This window comes from Gymnoscopelus microlampas, assembly GCF_963454915.1.
Source record: "Gymnoscopelus microlampas genome assembly, chromosome: 20".
NCBI lineage: Eukaryota > Metazoa > Chordata > Actinopteri > Myctophiformes > Myctophidae > Gymnoscopelus > Gymnoscopelus microlampas.
This window is the reverse complement of record NC_139957.1, coordinates 22,318,135-22,340,066: the sequence shown is the minus strand read 5'-3', so window position 1 is coordinate 22,340,066 and position 21,932 is coordinate 22,318,135. Positions and strand designations below refer to the sequence as shown.

The following is a 21,932-nucleotide window of genomic DNA, read 5'->3' as shown; positions in this document are numbered from 1 at the left end:
GAACATTCAGCACATGGGCCTCCCATTTGTTTACCATCAATCGGACAGGGGAGTGGCTGACTCCGACAGCAGCTGCCAGTGCTCCCCATTGGTCAGTGGTTGATCCACCTCATGGCTGATTGGCTTTGACTGGATAGGGGGAGGTTGGAGGAGCTTGAAGGAGCTTGATTTGAAACTTGCAGGTGTCTCATGTGACTTGTTCCAGGCGCATTTCAAAGGGCACAGGGACAGACAGACACAGGTGAAAGGCAACAATAACATTCTTTCAAAATGACCCAAGTGGGAGGGAGGTATTACCTGGCCTGGTCTTTGTTTATAGAATTCAACAAGCTTTTGTCAACTGCATGCATGCATGTGTATTGTACATTATGTACTACAGTATGTACTGACATGACTGCTGTGCATGTATGTACTTTAGAAATAGCCAGACACACCTGTTTGCATGCCTCCCTATCCTTGCAGAAGGTGCACAAATATGAGAAATGATTTTCACCAACACCAAAGCATGCGTTATTATACTGTGTTTTTATTAATGTTATCTACTTCTCAATATCATCTTTTTGTTTTTAAACAGCAATATCCACAAAATATTAACAGTGTGCAAGAAAACATGAGTTATGGCACATCAGAGAAGAACAGTTACAAAAAATAGATATATTTTCTTCATAATCAATCAAGGCAAAAAAGATACATATATACTGTATGCATTACACAGGAGATCAGAACACAAAATATGAATCTCAGGCAGGGCTCAGGGCCGAATGGTTGATGTTTGATACAAGGCTCAACAATGAGGAGCCTCGACTCTCCCCACAATTCCAGAAATACATTTTCGGGGCTTGCGTGTGAACAGCGCCACACCACTACTGAACTACTATCTCAACTTAAGACTGGTACCTCATTCAATCTGATGCCCCAAAAAACAGCATTAGCACAATATATACGCCACTATAAGGCAAACGAACAACCAACCAATCAGAAAACCGTTCTGATTCTTCTGAAACCACACAACGACTTAAGATTGGTTGTCTCTGATTGCAGCCCAACCAGCTATGGAATGAATAAAAACAAAGAACATCCTTCAGAGTTTTGGCTGCAAACAACATTAGGAGTCAGGGGTGAAAAGCTAGCTGTGTATTAGTGAGTATGCGCTTGTGTGTGTATGCATGTGTGCTCGCTTTCATTCTCACACTGTGTTCCTACCATAGGACCACTGAACAGGCTCTCATCTTTCTACTCCTTTGGTTCTGCTGTAGCAGTGCAGTACCCATATAGTCACCATGACATGTGCATTTCCATGGGTTATTCTCAGGTCAAGTACTTCCTCAACCCTCAAATAAGCTAGTTCGTGTCACTATCACTAAGAGACTCTTTACGTAATAGGTTGAAATGTATCCTTAAGAAAGGGCAGACTCCCACAAAACCAATTATTCGGCTGTTGTTAGGCAATTATAAAATGTCTCAGCAACAATGGCAATAAACTCCTGCTGGTCAGTAGCTTAGAGAGGCACGTGGACAATTATGCATGTGTAAAAATGGGATTTACAGTAAGTCCCTGTTTCTCCATCCAGCCATCCACAAAGTTCACTTGTAAAATTGGTTAGTCGCATATTTATGCACAGGAAATGTTAATATTTTTTAAACAAAACGCACACATCAGTCTTCTCCACCTAACAATGGCATGCCAGTCCTTTTCCCCATAAAACCTACATGGCCCTAAACACTGAAGTGAGTCTGTCATCTGCTGCTGTGACCCAGTAAGAATTGCAGGACCTATTCTCCAGCCCTGCACTGTGCGACTATAATGTGTGGTACAATTACTACACAACACTCAGTAATCCGGAGGCAGCGCTTTCTTACTCATCCCATTTTCAAAACAAACATACACAGACTCACAAACAGACATGCATGCACGTGTGCACGATCCATTGCGCTCAGCTATTGAACACCTAGGCCCCAGTAAAAGTGAGCACACATGCACGCATATATTACATACTGTATACACACACATACTGACACAGATACTCCCCCCCTGCTCCTGAACTGTAACTGCACTTTCAGCATGGCCTGTTCTCTGATGTTATGTAAGCAAATGCTTCAAGGAACAAATGCAATCAAGAGATGAGCTCAGGGTTTTGTGCCTAAAACAGTAATCATACATTGTTCAGTCTTGTACAGAGTCTTGGAATCATGTTTTTATTTTATTTTATTGGAACAGGTGAACACATCTGTCAGTGGAGGGAGGCATCTGTCTCAAGTTATTGCCACTAAGTCTCAAGGTTAAGTCTTAACTTAAACCGCACTGGAAACAAGTACAGTTTCTGTATCTCACCCTAGTGACATATTTTGTTCACTTGTTGAATAAAACACAATCTTCAGATTAAATACAACACTAAATCACTTAAGATGTATATTTTCTTTGCATTGCAAGAGGTACGCATGCTCACATGCATGCCTGCACACTCGCACATGTACACAAGTCCACACATGCTAAACAGCTGTTTGCCACTCAGCACCTCAAAACTCCTGACTCCTCCTAAACACACCTACAGCAGCAGGGTTGTCTATCAGTAAGAGAGGCTGTCATGTTAACTGAAACATCCCACATTTGAGCTGCACGACAGCTAACATGGCTCCACCGATGGCTGTGTAATACTGTGTCAAAAGTGTCCATGAGCAACAAGCTAAAACGGTTGCACTCCAACCTGTTAATTCACTGCAGTTCTTCTTGAAGAGAACATTGTTGTATGTCTGTCATGTAAATGTGAGGGCACAAATAGCTCCTATACGGTGTGACCAGTGGCAGCCTTTGTACTGTTTACACCACAGGAATGCTGCTCAAGGCGGCCCAGCTAGAGCGCTCTGGGCTAATTTTCACAGTTTCTTTGACCTTTGCTCCCGGACCATACTGGGAAACCATCCCCCTCCATAAGCTTTCATCTAAAACAACAAAGAATCTACTGCGTTGTAAATGTAAATGTCAATGTGTGTGTGTGCGTGTGTGCGTGCGTGCGTGTGTGTGTGCGTGCGCGTGTGCGTGTGCGTGTGCGTGTGTGTGTGTGTGTGTGTGTGTGTGTGTGTGTGTGTGTGTGTGTGTGTGTGTGTTTGCATGTATACAGTAAGTGCATCTTCTCCCAGCCAATCTCTGCTCCCTATAAAACAAGCCTTCAGACAGTAAGATGGATTCTCATCATGTTACGACTGCCATCATTCTTCTGCAATAGATACGAGGTTGGTTCTAGCCACTGAACTGAGGTCAGATGTTGTTTCATCCTCTTAAAATGATACAATCGTAAATATACACAGTCCTAATTTCCTGTCTAATATTAAGTCGTATGTATGTTCCTCATCAGGTCTTGTGTCCACATCTGTGGTTAAAACCAACCTCTATAGGAGCACAAGCCTCTTGAACCTCTCGAGACAGAGAAAATCCTGACTGACAGAACAGAAACATTTACGCAAAGAAGAGCTAAGAAAAATGTAACATCCACAGAGGGGATTCCATGTTCAGAGTAATGTTTTTGTATCTTATCTTACATACACTGTACAGTGTAATACTCAACTGACCAGGTTCCATGGACTCCATAGAATGAAGAATCTCAAACAAAACCAAAACAGCTACTCTCACTTCTGCACGTCTGAAAGAAAGTTTATACACTTAGTTCATTTTATCTTAGCTTTATCCTTTTTTTATGTGTTTAGTTTTTACAATCAAGTTTGGTTTTTCATAGAGGAGGAGCATGGTAAAGGAATAGAAAGACCGGAAATTGCTCTGTGATTAGAGTTTCTCGACTAGAACCTCCAATGAGCCAATGAGTTAATTGGTCATTGCTGTACCTCACTGGTATCCGTTCCCTGACCAGTTGAAATCCACAGTGCAATAAGGAGTTAGTCAGACATAAAACTTAAGCAGGTCTATAGCAGAGCTCTGTGGAGGAGAGGCTAACAGAGAGGAACAGCCTTGGCATCACCAGCAATCCATTTCCTCCATTTTCTCCTCTCATACTGTGGACTCTGATACTGATTATGCCAACACTGAAGCTTGTCTCTTATAAGACCCAAAGTGACCAGGATGGAGGAAAGAAAGGGGAGGAAGGGAGGGGTAAAGCTGGTAACTTCATTCCACTATTTCATTGAAAGTTTTCACCTCAGGCCTGCGTTCATTTAGCTTTATTAGAAGGCGTGATTCTAGGGTATGACCCAGTCATTCAGCAACTGTGATATACTGGAATGCTGGTCAGTGTTCAAGAACCTCACTCTCTCTCGGGGTAAATCACAGGGAGGCTTCGTGTTACAGTAGAATCCTTCACTTAGAACCTAACAAAAGGCAGACGTTACCCCTGGCACTGATTCAGAGCTCCTCTCATTTTCGCTAATGACAATGGAAATCTGATCCTGCATCAAGCAGGGGAATAAACGTCTGGGTGCCTTGAAACATTACAAACAAAATCAAGAACATCATTATAGTTTCATCTATCAGTAATGCTCCAACAAAATATCAAAACATATGTTATAGTTCACAAATTAGTATTTCTTTAAGAAAGAAAATGCTGTAAACTTGTGGGGTTAATAGCTTGAGTTTCTTGTGGAGCTGGTCACTATCTTTACTCCCATGATGACAATAGTAGACCTTATAGGTGCAGATCTCATATCAGCTTACAGCTTGATGTCCACCGACACTAACCATGAACCACAGTGGAAAATAGAAACACCGTAGATCGGCATCTAAAGGCAGTCTACTGTATTGACACAGCTGGGGTTTGAACTGGAGGCTGTGGACTGCCATGGTAGGAGCCATAGACAGATGTACCCCAGAGTTCCAGAGGTAGAGGGGGGTCTGTTGATAAAACTGGTTGGGAAAATGCTTTTTGCCTACTCCAAGGCTTCACGCCATTTGCTCCACAATAAGTATGTGGTTCGGAAAGCCTAACTTTAAACACATTGGTTGGCCTTGGCTCAGGGCCTGGTGAATTTTTAACTTAATGCACTTAGCTTTAGTATCTGGCATGACTGGTTAAGGGATGACGATGCCCAGTTGGTCGCCCACACGTACCCACTCCAACACCCTTCCCACAATCAGCCGTCCATCCTCCAACCAACCCCTCACATCACAACACAGGAATACTTTATCTCAGAATCTTACTGCATGTAGATTCCTACAGGTTATTGAGCTCCAAAACCCCTTTTAAGTTAAGCTGACACTCAAGAGTTAATATAACAGCATATTTGAATATTACCAAAGCACCTTGGTTTATACTCAGTGATATACTGATCTTAGCCACTGTGAACTAGAATGCCTGCCCCTAGCTGTTGCTCCGTGGTATGGCGCTTTTCCAAACTGGTTGTTTTGGGAAAGTAACGGTTGTGTGTGTGTGTGTGTGTGTGTGTGTGTGTGTGTGTGTGTGTGTGTGTGTGTGTGTGTGTGTGTGTGTGTGTGTGTGTGTGTGTGTGTGCGCGTGTGCGTGCATGCGTGCATGCGTGCCTGTGTGTGCGTGCGAGTGAGTGAGCGTGTGTATGTGTGTGTGGAATGAAAAAAGATTAGGGTCGAGGAATTAATGTATGTATTGTATGTGTGAATGTACGTATGAGTCTTCGAGTGGGGGAATGTGTGTATCTGCAAGTGTGTATACTACATGTGTGTGTGTGTGTGTGTGTGTGTGTGTGTGTGTGTGTGTGTGTGTGTGTGTGTGTGTGTGTGTGTGTGTGTACGTCTCAGGGCTGGAGGGGAGGAGCACAGCTATAGGATAATGCAGGGCTTCTTGTCCTTAAAGGGGTTCTCGGAGGTGGGCACGCCCACCAGCAGGGGGTCACTCCGAGCATGCTGCTCACAGTAACTCATCAGGTCTGCTGCTGCTTTGGACACCTGCAGGAACAGAGCCAGGAAGACGTCGCTGTCAGGTGGAAACCTTGTATGTTCAAAACGGTAGGGCTGTCACGATTAAACAATGTAAGTTGACGATTAATTGTCATACAAATAATTGTGATTGTGAACATATACACACAAACACACACACACGCGCGCGCGCACACACACATAAAAATGCAAGCACACACGCGCACGCACGCACGCACGCACGCACGCACGCACGCACACCAAGGGGCCAGCCTGAGATTTTTACATGGACGCCAATACGGAAGAGACAGTTCATATGAATGGCCTGTAGTTTCGCTGTTTTACCCCTGCTGGTGTCAGAAAGAATTTATTTTAATGCAAGCGGATGGGTTTTTGACAAACTTTAGACTATATTTTCTTACCTTACTAAAAATGGTCATAAATACTATATGCTTCCAGTCGCTAGTTTAAAGTCTCCTTTCAATCATCATGATATGCATTTTGGTAAACTATGTTCCCATTTATTTTAAAATTGACGATTGTGAGAATGAGCCCTTTTGCGGCTGGAAGCAGTACAGAGGCGCTTGTAAAGTGCAACCAAAAGGTGTGTTTATTCACCGACATCAAACAAGACAATACAGGAGCTCCAATACAGGTGACAGACATGGTGTTGCCTGGCTTTCATTCTACCTCTAACTAAACAGGCTTGTTACTGGCAGCATTTTATACTCAGATGGAGCAGCTCAGGCAATTAAGACTCCACCATGTCAAGGGGTAGATAAACAGATATACAAATACAGAAATATATAAATACAGAAATACATATAACATTAACTCATAAAATATCTTAAAACTCCATGAACTACACCACTAATGATTCTCATACTACAACTTTACACAAGATCCCTCACAATTCCAAATACACATTATAACCCCCCTCTGCCCTTCTGACTTGGTCCAGCCCAATTACACTGGCAAACAGAACAGCCCACTTTGGTACATGTTAAGTTTTCAATCATTACTCAGCATTACCCATATTGCACCTCTCACACATTCCACTTAGTCTCTATTGCACTCATATTACACCAATTGCACTTGCCAGATATCACCAAACATGTTGTCTCCATAGGTGGACTAGTTAGCTGAGTGGCCAGCTCAGCTGGACAGGACACATCTCAAATGTTCAGTTAAATGTAATCAACAATAAAATGACTGCATTCCTTTCTGTGCAAACTACAATGTGCAAATTATGCCGTACAAATACTAAAGTGACCATGCAATTAATCCATCCATAAATAAAGGTTACAATGTACATGTGCAAATGGCAAGTAACAGAGGACCTCTCGATAAAGTAGGTTATGCTCTAGGGGGGGCGGGATGATTTGATTGGCAAGCAACACAACCAATAGCATTCATTCCCTGCCTCCACTTTTGATTGACAAACTACCCAACCAATAACGGTCTGGTGTCATTCTGCAGGATATGATGTGATATGACGCGATATTGAAAGATGGTGGATTGCACACAGCTGAACAATCGGCTTAATTTACAATCTGTAGAGTCTAGGGGCGTAACGCTGCCCATTCATTTTATACAGTCTATGTACAGTCTATGGTGTGTGTGTGCGCGTGCGCACACACACACACACACACACACACACACACACACACACACACACACACACACACACACACACACACACACACACACACACACACACACACACACACACACACACACACACACACACACACACACACACACACACACAGTAAGAAATCAGTGACACTCCATGCTGTACCTTGATGCGTTCGATCCCTGCCTCGATCCTCAGTTGTTCAACCAGTTTCCTGGCCTGGGCAATGTTATTAGTTGTAGACATACTGATCCATCAGAATACACCAACACCACAGAAAACTGATAAAGTGAGATGGAGAGGGGGGGGTGGGGACAGTATGCAGGCACATGGACAGACAGAGAAAAGACAGAGATGGAAAGAGGGAGGGAGGCAAAGTTATAATCCCACAACTATTATTCATTCAACCCAAATGTTGATTAGGTATAGGCCTACAGTAATGAAATGGTGTGTCAGCTGGCAGCTATTTCAGGGTCTAAAGTAAAACCTAAACATTCATTCTAGATTAAAGATTGTATTGTTACATCTTATACTGTATACTGCATGTGCACACAAACTGAGGAGTTCACAATGGAGCTTAAGTGAGATTCTTTATGCACAGCTCTTTTCTTTTCTTTTTAGTACCCAGTTATTTTGTCCATGAGCAAGTGCACTGGCATCTAAACACAGGTTCATAACTTGTAGATTTGTGAGTTTGTGGGATAAGACCGCCATCCAGGGGCAGTTTTTTTTAGAACGGTCACCATCCTTCCCTATTCTCTAAATATCGGCATCAGGCCACTGAGAAACCATAATCGATTGATCACTAGTGTCTACTGTCAACAGTAGATTACATGTAGTAGTCAGTAGTGCACTTAAAGGCAGGGAAACAGATAAGGTAAGGGACAACTTCAGAATTTACATACTAGTCCATCCATATCCAGACACAAATAACGTTTTAAAAATAATTATATGGAGATTTGCTAGTTGTACTGTATATATTGAATTGACTCTACTTGGTATAATATTAGCCTATAAATGTACATAACAAATGTCTCAGAACCAGCTATACTTGCCATGCTTTGAAGCCTACAGTTAACAGCATAATGTTAACTGTGAAATTAAATGTATAATTATGATATAAGTGTCCCTGTATTAGTTTATACAGAGCTTGGATGAGTTATGTTGTGGGATGGATTTAACTGTCCAAACACTGATTTCTAAAATGTTTATAAGATATTCATTGTTTATGAGAAGGCAAACTTATAAGATAGGTACTGGGTTTTTAGTTTTAGTTTTTATATATGTAATTTGAAGCTTTTTTCTTTAAGCTTCATATTGGCAGAGACATACTGTATAATTGTAGTCAGCAATATAGCTGCAGATAATAAAACGAATGCAATGGAAGTCGAACCTCCAAATAATGGTTCGTGAGTTGGTGGGGTTATTTCCTTCACTGTCGTTCTGCAGCCACATACATTAAGAAACTCTTCCTGGAGCTCATCCAGCACCCAGTGTTTCTGCACATATACATCACTGGTTGTGATGGTAGGTGGTGATGGTAGGCTGCTACAGCGATACACAGAACATTGGCAAATAATTACAGATGTTACAGGCATGAAACCCTTATGACAAATAAAGGAAAATAAGGCTGAAGGTTGGTGATGTGTTTAATATGGCTCCTCAGATGTAACTGTGATGCTAGAGTTATAGCCCCACCATGTGGTGAGTGTGTGGTAGTAAACACAAGTACATAATGAATGATACATGCTTAGATGGCAGTTTGTTATTGAAAATGCACACTGGAAATACAAGTATAACATTTGCATGATAAGCAATAAAGCTAAGGAAAAGCACAATTCATGCATGCACACACACATGCGCGCACATGCACATGCGCACGCGCACACGCACACACACACACACACACACACACACACACACACACACACACACACACACACACACACACACACACACACACACACACACAGATACCTGACTGATGGTACGCAGAATGGGTTCTGTTCTGTCTGACTGAAGCTGTGAACTGCCACAGACAAGTTCTGGACACTGCTGGGCTGGGCTGAGGTCACCAAGTCACAATGACACAAATGCTGAGCAGCTGAGCTCACATTGGTCTCTCCAGGGTCTCTCTGAAGGGCACAGGTGAGTTGAAGAGACAAGTTGGCTGTTGACTGGAGAGAAACACACACAAAAAAAAATCCTCTGTGTTAATTTATTCATTTGTAACCCTGAAAGTTAAATGTAACTAAATTGACCTGTAAGCCATTTGGTTACATTTGTACACTGTCAGAGCTAAATTAATACTATTTTACTGTGCATATAACAGGAAACAATAGACAAAAAAAAGGAAATGACACTTTTATACCTAGTTTGTATTGATGTAATCACAAGACAGAAAGAACTGCAATTGTTCTGTTATTATAGGAGAAAAACACTGACACCCCTGCCATTTGAAACACACGATACAGTACATAATATGGACATACTCTCTCTCTCTCTCTCTCTCTCTCTCTCTCTCTCTCTCTCTCTCTCTGTGTCTGTCTGTCTGTCTGTCTGTCTGTCTGTATGTATGTATGTATGTATGTATGTCTGCCTGTGCCTCTCTCTCTCTTTCTCTGTCTGTGCCTCTCTCTCTCTTTCTGTCCCAGAGAGTCATGCTTTAATTACTCCTGCTGTGGAGTAGCTATGAGATTCATGTCTGTAATTAGGGTGTGTGTACGTGCACGCACGCGCACGCACGCACGCACACACACACACACACACACACACACACACACACACACACACACACACACACACACACACACACACACACACACACACACACACACACACACACACACACACACACACACACACACACACACACACACACACACACACAGAGGGGGGTGGTTATGGAGACCATTATTATTTTAATGCTGTCTCTGATTTCCTGTTTCTGAGTATCTGGTTCTGAGTCTCTCTTTCTCTCTGCACACAGTTTCAGAGTGTGACAGACAGAACTTGCCATCACATTGTATTCTCCACCTTGCCATAAATCTTTCAGAAGTGTCTGAGCGGAGAATCACTACATATAGGCCTACTTTGATATATTCCTGTTTAAGAGCATAGTCTGAGTCTCCTATAACCAATGAAACTTCCTCAACAGGCTGCAGGAAGACATACAGCACAGTAAAATAATCAATATTAATTTAACTCTGAGACCAATTATAACCAAAGGGACCTGTAAGGGTCCAATTTCTGATGGGGACATTAACCAACAATAGCAGATCTACAAGGCCTCAGCTGCAAGGCTTTGTGTGCTTGTACATTGGCTATTTTCGGCAAAGAGGTTTGGTGTAGAGGGGGAAAAGAGCAGATCAAGTATAGGCTACAGAGCCAATGGTCAAGTTTACTATAAATAGTGAGGGTTTCAGTGGTTAAATGAATGGTCTGTGTTAGAGCCATATTTACGTTTTCTGTTGTTTTACTTTTTTGATGACGTCACTGCGTCTGCGGGGCGCGGTCAAGGCCAAGGCCAAGGGTTGTCATGGTATTTAACACGTTCTGTAATCAAGTGCAGGTGTTGCTTGTGGCAGAGGCACACAGTTTTAGACTGTGCTCTTGAGAGCCATGTTTGAGAGGACTGTTTGGCGTATACTTCCTTGCATTTAAGTTACATTTATGCTTTGTATGCTGACAGTGACGGAGAATAAATTACCCCTTTGTTAAACTCAACTTTACGGTTTGGAATTCAGTTTCTTACAGAGCGCACGTCTGAACGTAATACCTGGCCACAGGCATCCATGTAGTGGCTAAAAAGTATAGGACTTACTGACGCTACAAATTAGGTCTAAAACTGCCTCAGTTCGGGGTGATTTGCTTATTGGGAGCAAATCACATCAGCGAGGCTCGTTAGGAACGCGCACGGACAGGCCGTGCCGTGTGTGTTTGTGTGGACGGAGGCGACCGGCGACGGAGCCACGGCGGAGACTGGGACCCACGGCGGACGATCAGCGGACAGCGGGCCATCAGCGGGCGGTCAGCTGCGAGGTGCCGTACTGTGAGGGATCGCCACCCGGAGCTACAGGAGCGAACCGGGGACATCCGACAGACGACACCGCACGCCAGCAACAGCCAGCCCAGCGGTGAGCGCGACTGGACCGGACCGCACGTCGGGTGCGCACCATCTCCGACCTACACCACCTTCTCGTACGCTGACGGACGTCAGTGTTTTGGTTAGTGGTAGCCTACGATTAGCGGCGCAGCGCCGATAAGACAATAAAACAATGGCCATTGTAAACATGTGTGCACACTAACATAAACAAATCCAATGCATTGGTAACAAGCGCCTTAAAAAGACTTTTGCGCGTTAAGGCGTATTGTTTGGACTAGACTGTATTGCGGGTGGAGCACGGAGCATTGACTTTATTTATTTATTATGGAGAAAGAGGAGGCGCAAACTTGCGCTCATGAAGAGGTGGAACTTGACGTTGGTGGGGATGGGGCTTTGGGAAAACGCATGGTAAAAATGACACCTAAAGCATTGTTGGAGAAAATTGATGGTTTGGAGAAGGAGCGAAAGGCTAAACTGAATAAACTTTTGAAAATTAAGGAAGACATCATTGCCTTGTTTAAGGAGCAAAATGCAAATGAGGCAAATGGTACATTTCGCACATCATTTATGGGGTTATATGGTGAAACCGAAAAGGTTCAAGGTACTTTAATGGGTTTGCTGCCTGAGGCTGAAGCAAAGAAACACCAAACATGGTATAATGCAAAAATGTTGAATTTTGATGGGTTTATCGAGGCGGTGAATGAAGGCAGGTTTACATGCAAGGTACAAGGTTCCCCTGGTGATTTTGATGATGATGATGATGACAATGGTGAGGTTGACAATGAGGGTTTTGTTGCCGCCGGCAAAGGTAAAAATGCAAATGAGTGTTTTGTTGCCACCAATGATGGTGGAAATGTTGATGAGGTTACTATTGAGCCCCATGACAGCATTTCAAATGTTACGTCCAAAGTTTATTCAAAACACCATAAATCCACCGCTTCAAGGTCGAGCCAAAGATCATCCACCTCATCTGCACGCATAAAAGCAGAGGCGGAAAGGGCCGCACTAGTGGCTCGTGCTGCTGCGCTAAAGGAGGTGCATGCAGTGGAGGAACAAGCTGAGGCTCTGAGGAGAACACAGGAGGAAGAGACTGAGGCTCTGAGGAGGAGAAAGGAGCAGCTGGAGCTGAACGCTCAAATAGCAGCCTCTGATGCTAAAATAACAGTCTTCCGGGAGGCCAGTAGCAGTGTTACTGGCAGGAAATCTGATGGTATGGAGTCCTATTTTAGGAAAGGTGCTAAACCTAAAACAGTGCCTACTCTTGGCCTACAGCAGTCCTCACAACAGCTTCAGCCACCACTAATGTCTGTCGCATCCGAGCATCACAAAGATAAGGATCGTTTCAACCCTCGACAAAATAAGCCGCCATTTCCCACATCTACTTGGGGGCCTGTGGAAAGGAAAACAAGGCAAAAATCACCCCATGCAACTCTATCATCATCTCCAAACTACAACCAACCATCAAGAGATCTCTTTCAAAGACAAAATGAAATGATGGCACTCCTTGTGCAAACACAAGCTTCTCACTTCCTACCACGCAGGCAAATCCCAGAGTTTGATGGTGATCCCTTAAAGTTTCGTTCATTCATAAAAGCCTTTGAGCATTGTGTGGAGGCTAAAACCAGTGACCAGGGTGACTGTTTGTATTACCTTGAGCAGTTTACTAAGGGACAGTCAAGGGACCTGGTACGCAGTTGCCTTCATATGGCCCCTGCGAGAGGTTACGTTCTGGCTAAAGACCTACTCGAGGAGCACTTTGGAAATCCGATAAAAGTAACAGCAGCTTACATGGACAAAATCATGGCTTGGCCAAATGTCAAGGCAGAAGATGCGAAAGGTCTTCAAGCTTACGCACTGTACTTGCGTCAATGTTCTAATGCCATGGGGGAGCTACAGTATTTGGAGGAGCTAAACGTACCGGCTAACATGAAAGCTCTCATACAGAAGCTCCCATACAAGCTCAGGGAGCAGTGGAGAGGCAAGGCATACGACATTATTGACAAGCAAAGACGAAGAGCTGGTTTCAGAGACATTGTGAAATTTATTGAACTACAGGTCAAAATTACTTCCGATCCGGTCTTTGGTAACATCCAAGACACTATTCTAGTTAAAGGAGAAACTAAACCCAAAACTCAACCTCAAATAAAGTCACAGTACAAAAACAGTTTTGCAACTCACGTGGCAGTTACTAACGAATCTGAAACAGAGCCACACCAGATTAAGTTTCCTAGCAACTGTCTGTATTGCACCCGTGGGCATGTATTGGACCAATGCCCACAACTGGGGAAGAAGGCCCATCAAGAGAAGGTGGACTTTCTAAGGGAGAAAGGCCTGTGTTTCGGTTGCCTGTGTACAGGGCACATGAGCAGGTATTGCGACAGGCGCATTACTTGCTCACACTGCAACAAAACACACCCCAGTGTGCTACATATGGAGAGAAGGGAGGTGGAGAGCAGCCTTGAAGATACCGAAGTGCCAACAATAATATCAGATTGTTGCATTACAACATCCACTTGTGGCCATACAGGGGCTGGCAACATCGGCATACTTCCCATCTTGCCTGTACAAGTGAAGTGCTCAAAGGGCAGCAAAATTGTCAAGACGTATGCTTTTCTGGATCCAGGAAGCACAGGTACTTTCTGTTCGGAACAGCTGGCGAACAAATTGAACATGGAAGGCAAAAGAACAAAAATCAATTTGCACACCGTGGGTCATAGTGAGACGGTACCTAGCTACATGGTTAATGGCCTGCAAGTATCTGCTTTTACTGGCAGGCTATTCTTTGAACTTCCTGACGTATTCACCCAAAAGGAAATGCCTGTGTCTACTGACAACCTGATCAGTGAAGAGGAGCTGGATAAGTGGCCTTACCTCCAAGGTATCCAGATTCCTCGAATAGCAGCTAATGTGGACCTGTTAATCGGTACCAATACCTCCAAGTTAATGGAACCGAGGGAGGTAGTTAACAGCCATGGGGAGGGACCCTATGCTGTCAGAACCCTACTGGGGTGGATAATCAATGGTCCTTTACAGGGTAAGGACCTGCATAGTGGGAGTGGTTGCCCCACAGTTACTGTTAATTGCACAGTCAGTAGCCAGTACAATGAACCATCAGTAGACTCAACTATCACGAAGAAGAAGAAGAAACGGAGGACAGCGGCTGTCAGTGAGGTCAAAGATCAAGGCGATACAAATGACCCACCAGCTGGTGAAGTGCTCCCTTCCTCTGGGAAAAAAGGCCAGAAGGAAGAATCGGCTATGGGGAAGAAGCCCGAGCTGAACAGGGTGGTGCAAGAGCCACTCAACGCAGAAGAGCACAAAATGACCGACATGGCTAAAAAGCCAAAGAAGGCCAAGAAGCCTGCCGCCAAGAAGGCAGCAGCTAAAAGGCAAAGAAGGAGGAACAAAGGACGATGGCAGAGCTCAAGAAAGAAAAGGCTCAAAACAGAAGACTGAAGGGAGAACAAATAATAAAAATGGGTTGAAAAGTGACTCAAACTAAAATCTGCCGGTACAGATTTAAACCAATTTTGAGTTTGGGTTTTGCAATTGTGACTATTGCCTGAGTTTATAACCTCAAAGGTTTTGTGTTTTGGTTTATGGCTCTTTGTGAATTTTTGTTTTTTAATTGCTCTGTTTTCTCCACCAGTAGCAATTAGGGGCTGGTGTGTTAGAGCCATATTTACGTTTTCTGTTGTTTTACTTTTTTGATGACGTCACTGCGTCTGCGGGGCGCGGTCAAGGCCAAGGCCAAGGGTTGTCATGGTATTTAACACGTTCTGTAATCAAGTGCAGGTGTTGCTTGTGGCAGAGGCACACAGTTTTAGACTGTGCTCTTGAGAGCCATGTTTGAGAGGACTGTTTGGCGTATACTTCCTTGCATTTAAGTTACATTTATGCTTTGTATGCTGACAGTGACGGAGAATAAATTACCCCTTTGTTAAACTCAACTTTACGGTTTGGAATTCAGTTTCTTACAGAGCGCACGTCTGAACGTAATACCTGGCCACAGGCATCCATGTAGTGGCTAAAAAGTATAGGACTTACTGACGCTACAGTCTGAAATAAACAAAAAAATCATTCACACAACACACATAAATAGTCTATGAAGCTATCTATGAAATCTATGAAAAAGTTTAATCTGCAACACAATAGCTATTATACAATATGTAGTGGGGGTCCCTGCTTCATCTGTCTCTCAGCTTAGGGGGTCCTTAGACTGGGTTGTCAAAAACGGTAGAGGGGACGCGCATGTGAGCAATTCATGAGACACACACACGCACGCGCACACACACACACACACACACACACACACACACACACACACACACACACACACACACACACACACACACACACACACACACACACACACACACACACACACACACACACACACACACACACACACACACACACAAATTATTAAACCTTATATATGATCATAAATGATCGTCAGCACTGATCTAGTCATGGCCCTCTAAAGCGTGTGGAAACACAATGCGGGCATTTTGATGGATAGAACAGCATGTCCTCTCTCCCATGGCTATGCACACACACACACACACACACACACACACACACACACACACACACACACACACACATGCACAGGCTGCAGGCACACACTTGGGCACACACACACACACACACACACACACACACACACACACACACACACACACACACACACACACACACACACACACACACACACACACACACACGTATGTACGCAAGCACAAGCAGACATAGTGCACAATTAAAGCCAGCGACATTTCTCAAAGCGCAGCCTTATTACAACAGACAAGACCGCTTCAGGTTGCCAAATAATAGGCCCTGGTCGCTGTGCGAACCATAGTTATAATGTATTGGTGGGAACAGGGTGGTGACATGTTTTTTAGGAGGTAAAGCTACAGCCAGCCTGTAAACCTATGATCCGACCATGGGAATAACTTATTCCCATTGTCGGTTCATAGGTTTACAGGCGTAATAGCGGAAAATAAAGGCACGCGCTCCTGCCTTATTCCGAATAAGGCTGGCGCGCATGCCTTTATTTTCCGCTATTACGCAAACTGAGCATTTTTAGGCCCTGCACACACATCCAGAAGACACTTCCGATGTTCTAGCTTGTGAGGTGAGATCTCTAATGCCATGATCCACAATAGAGCTGTATATGAATCAGATATCTAATGCTAGGATGAAGGATCCACTCGAGCTGTACATGAATCAGATCTCTAATGCTAGGATCCACTCGAGCTGTATGAATCAGATCTCTAATGCTAGGATCCACTCGAGCTTTATATGAATCAGATCTCTAATGGTAGATGATAGATCCACTCGATCTGTATATGAAATCTTCCACTGACCCCCGCGTCAACTCCTTTTCTCCCCACCCTCTCTCTTTCTCTCTCTCTCCCTCTCTCTCTCTCTCTCGGCCAAGGCTTGGGAAATCCGACTTCGTGACACCGATCATGAAGCCTTGTTCTCAGCTACAGCCACCCGGATCGGTGACCAAAACCCACAGGAGTGCAAGAAGAAGAGCACATAAACGGTCAAAAAAGAAAAGAAACGAAAAGAAAGGGAGAAGAGGCGTATGCAGAACAGAGCCGTTACATTCAATGTCATGTACAATGTAATGTATACACAGAAATCCCCCGAATGTCTCTAAAACTCACCTCCCGAATGCGTTGTGTTTGTGATTTAAAGGGCCAGATCCTTTGGTTTCCCCTCTGCTCAGTGTTGCCAGGTTTCACGAGAGAAATAAGCAACCAGGTCTAGGAAAACAAGCCCAAAAGAAGCGACTTCAGGCCACATGAGCACTTTAAATCTATTATGCGTCAAGCTCACAACGCAATGAAATGTGGAATATTAGGAATATTCTTTTGAAACAAACATTCTAACAACACAGATGCTCCCTCCCTGGCACAAATATTTTCATGAAAATATTTGAGAACCACTGGTTTTAAATCACAATTAAAACATTTGGAAACAAGCCCCAAAAAAAAACTGAAACCGCAACTACCAATTTTTACAAGCAACTTGTAAACAGAAAAAGAAGCCCAAATTCGCTTATAATAAGCCGACATGGCAACACTGCCCTCCGCTCGTTCACTCCCCGTTTTTACCGAGCCAAACACCCCCTCCGTTACCGTTACCCTGCCTGTCCACTCAAACCCAACCTCCCTCCCTCCCTCTCTCTCCCTCCCCCCCCCTCTCTCTCCCCCTCTCTCTCTCTCCCCCCTCTCTCTCTCATTGCATGCCATGTATTGTGAGCTTGTAGATCGGCTATTTTCAAATGGCCAAAATATATACAGAGCTTAAGTGGTTAATGTAGTTTTGTAATAATAATCAAAATCTACAAAAAAAGTTTAAAGTTAGGCTTTGACTTTATAGCCTACAATTGGGGCCAGTTCCAAATTGGATGCCACCTGTAAGCGCTCTTTTAGAGAGGTTTTGAAGGAGAGTAGGGATTCACACTTTTGTATGACTGTTGGTAGGGCATTCCATATTTTGGTGGCATAGCATTAGAACGTGACGTGGTGTTGTGATTGTGTTTTGTCTGGCACATCTGGATCTGTACCACTGATATTGGCACTTGCCTGCACGAGTGTAATGCCACACGAGGGCGCCATTAGCCAATACGTACGCTAGTCTTGACTTCAGGATCCTTTTTGAGGGGAAGGCTGACGCAGAGAGCTCACAACGTGAGCTCGTCGATTGGCTATTTTCAGCGAAAGCTTTCCCCACAATAACACAAAACAGAAAATACACTAGTATTGAGCCCTGAGGGACTCCGGTTACCCATATGGGGTTTAAGTGGTTAATTCCAAGGTAGGGCGTTCCTGGCAGACGAGAAAGGCCCCAGTGTAGTCCAAATAGGTCAATGGAATGGTCATCCATTTCCCCTTTTCACTGGGCCCATGCACACCTCCAAACAGATCTAAAACTGTTGCAGGTCATGGTGAGTGGAGCTCAGGTCCATTGATTGTATACCACATGCCATTTTTGCCTGGGTCCAGAGTGGGTAGGCTGTGTGGGGGTTTAACTATATGTTCAACTGTAGATTATTTTTTTTTAACCATTGAGCCTGCCTACTTGCTTAGGGGATAATTAGAATTTCAACCAGCAGGTCAATTCTTGTCACATCCTGTGTCTTGGTGAGACATGACCTTTGACACAATCTAAATACAACCAACCCAATTGTATAAGTTATATTTTATTAACATACTCTATACAGATTGGACAAAATTACGGTTGGCTTGGCCCCTTTTAGGCCGGACCCCCTGAGGGAGACATTACATTACATTACATTACAGTCATTTAGCAGACGCTTTTATCCAAAGCGACTTACAATAAGTGCAATCAACAAAGGTAGGGAACGAAAGCTACTAATCACCAGAGGTTATAAGTGCATTTTCTGCAATAACAAGCAACCAAGAGCATACCTAGCGCTAAGGTAAAAGTGCAATATATCAGCTACCTATTTCCTTAAACAGATGAGACAAAGTAGTCAAATGAGCAGGAGCTAAAAACAAATAATTGTATTGACTAAACAAGATCCAATAAACAATTCAACAATAAAACAAGCATTCGTACAACTAGTTAACAACAAGTAGGCCAGGCAAAGAGGAAGGGTAGTGTTTCCTGAAGAGGTGGGTTTTCAGCCTGCGGCGAAAGATGGGCAGTGACTCTGCTGTCCTGACATCAGTGGGAAGTTCATTCCACCACTGTGGGGCCAGAACAGAAAAAAGTCGTGACCGTGTCGATCGACCAGAAGGACCGTTGAGTGGCGGGGGAGTCAGTCGCCCCTTGGTGGCCGACCGGAGTGGTCGGGAAGGGTTGTGGGCATTGACCAATACCCGGAGGTAAGAGGGAGCTGTTCCTTTCGCTGCCCTATAGGCTAGCACCAGGGTTTTAAACTGAATGCGAGCCGCTACGGGGAGCCAGTGCAGGGAACGGAGAAGGATAGTTGTGTGAGAGAACTTGGGGCGGTTGAACACCAGACGAGCCGCAGCTTTCTGAACAAGCTCCAGGGGTCTGATGGCAGATGCCGGAGCGCCAGCCAGGAGGGAGTTGCAGTAGTCCAGGCGGGAGATGACAAGAGCCTGGATGAGCACCTGGGCTGCCTTCTCCGTGAGGAAGGGCCGAATTCTCCTGATGTTGTAGAGGAGGAATCTGCAGGACCGTGTCACTGATGCGATGTTAGCCGAGAACGACAGTTGATCGTCCAGGGTCACACCCAGATTCTTCGCAGTCCGAGTTGACGTCACCACAGCGTTCTCAATGGTGATGGCCATGTCTCGGTGAGGACAGCCCTTCCCCGGGATGAACATCAGCTCGGTCTTGTCCAGGTTGAGCTTCAGGTGGTTCGTCGACATCCACTCCGAGATGTCAGCCAGACAAGCAGCAATGCGTGCCTCCACGTGTGTGTCAGAGGGGGGGAATGAGAGGATCAGCTGGGTGTCATCGGCATAGCAGTGGTAGGAAAAGCCATGGGAGCGGATGACAGCACCAAGAGATGTAGTGTAGAGAGAGAAGAGAAGAGGACCCAGAACCGAGCCTTGGGGAACCCCAGTAGTGAGCCTGTGTGGTTCTGACACAGACCCTCCCAGCTTCACCTGGTAGGAGCGACCCGTCAGGTAGGATGCAAACAGGGAGAGTGCAGAGCCTGAGACACCCATCCCCTCGAGGGTGGAGAGGAGGATCTGATGGTTCACTGTGTCGAACGCTGCAGACAGGTCCAGGAGTATCAGGACAGAGGAGAGAGAGTTCGCTCTAGCGGCATGGAGTGACTCCGCCACTGCCAGGAGGGCAGTCTCTGTCGAGTGACCCACTTTGAACCCAGACTGGTTGGAGTCCAGGAGGTTGTTCTGGTGGAGATACGAGGACAGTTGTTTGAACACAGCACGTTCGAGAGTTTTAGATAGGAAGGATAGAAGGGAAACCGGCCTGTAGTTCTTGACTTCAGAGGGGTCAAGTGTCGGTTTCTTGAGGAGGGGGGTGACTCTGGCCGTCTTGAAAGTAGAGGGAAAGTAACCAGATGTCAGAGAGGTGTTAATAAGGTGGGTTAAGAAGGGAAGAAGTTCAGGTGCAGTGGACTGCAGCAGAGGGGATGGGACAGGGTCCAGAGAACATGAGGTGGGGCGGCTAGAGGTAACAAGGAGAAGGACCTCGTTAGGAGAAAGGGGAGAAAAGTGGGATAGAGAGGTGGAGGGGGGGGGGAGAGGAGTAGATGAAGCTAGAGAGGGGAGGGTGGAAGAGGGACGAAGCGCCCCATGGCCGCTGGGGTGAAACGCGCCCTCAGTGCCGGGTTGGACATTAGCGGCGACCGGCAGGCCAGTCGGCCTCCCATTCGCAGCCGTGCGGACAAATGCATATTAATTTGGGGGTCCTTGACATGAAAATGTTTGAGAACTACTGGTTTAAAGTTAAACGACATTAGGGAACATGCCCAAATAAGCAACTACACTTTAGAAACAAGCCCAAAAAAACGCAACCCACAAACTACCAATATTTACAAACGACTTTAAAGAAGAACAAGGTCTGCTTAGAATAAGCAAACATTGCAACACTGAATCAAGCACAAGGAGAGGTTTATTAGGGCCAGTACGTGGGTCTCGATGAGCCTGTTGAGCCCCTCGAACCAGCAACTTGATCTCACACATCACCGTGGCTACTACACAGGACAAGGGAAGGATGGTCTCCTGACTGGTGGAAGGGATGTTCTGCTCCTTACAGCTGAGTCACCAGCAACTCTCAATGCTCCAGCATCAAAGTTGCACACAGCAGAGGTCAGGTCAGGCGCCTGGAGACGAACGCACAGGAATGACGTTTCTGGTCGGAGGAGGAGGAGGAGGAGGAGGAGCACCAGAACAGGACAGCTCCAACCCCTAGATCTGAGTAAAACTAGGATTTGAGCCAATGGCCTAAAGCTATGTTCACACTGGCAGCCCAAATCAGATTTTTGGCCTATCCCCAGATAGGAATCTGATTGCAAAAAAAAACACATGGAAACACATTCTTTAGCCTTGTTCAGACAAAGACAAAAACAAAAAAACAATCCAACCCAAATCTGAATAGGAAATCAGATTTGGGCTGGATTTGGCCGTCTGAACGTGGCCCAATAGGCTACCTGTTTTTGAACTTTGCGTATAGCCTCAGCTTCTATGCCTCTGGTGGTTTGTTGTGCTGTATCTACTCTGTTGATTTGGAGTGGCAGCTGTTTTTTGCCATGCTTAAATTGATAAATTAAATTGAGGAATTGTAAAATTAGATTGTATTGTGCTAGGGGCTAACATAGATGGTCATCTCAAGCCAGGCCTGCTCAGAATGAGCAGGCGTGGATATTCTTTATC

General features: G+C 44.8%; 1 protein-coding gene across 1 annotated transcript; it reads right to left on the bottom strand.

Annotated features, from left to right (window-relative positions):
- Positions 1 to 506: 506 nt before the first annotated feature.
- Positions 507 to 17,284, bottom strand: LOC311036618 (guanine nucleotide-binding protein G(I)/G(S)/G(O) subunit gamma-7). Its single transcript, XM_084045442.1, has 4 exons — positions 17,253 to 17,284; positions 9,447 to 9,646; positions 7,635 to 7,750; positions 507 to 5,863 (listed from the first exon to the last, which is right to left on the bottom strand). Exons 3-4 carry the CDS (start codon positions 7,713 to 7,715, stop codon positions 5,738 to 5,740), a joined length of 207 nt encoding a protein of 68 aa, XP_083901568.1. The 5' UTR covers positions 7,716 to 7,750; positions 9,447 to 9,646; positions 17,253 to 17,284; the 3' UTR covers positions 507 to 5,737.
- Positions 17,285 to 21,932: the final 4,648 nt, after the last annotated feature.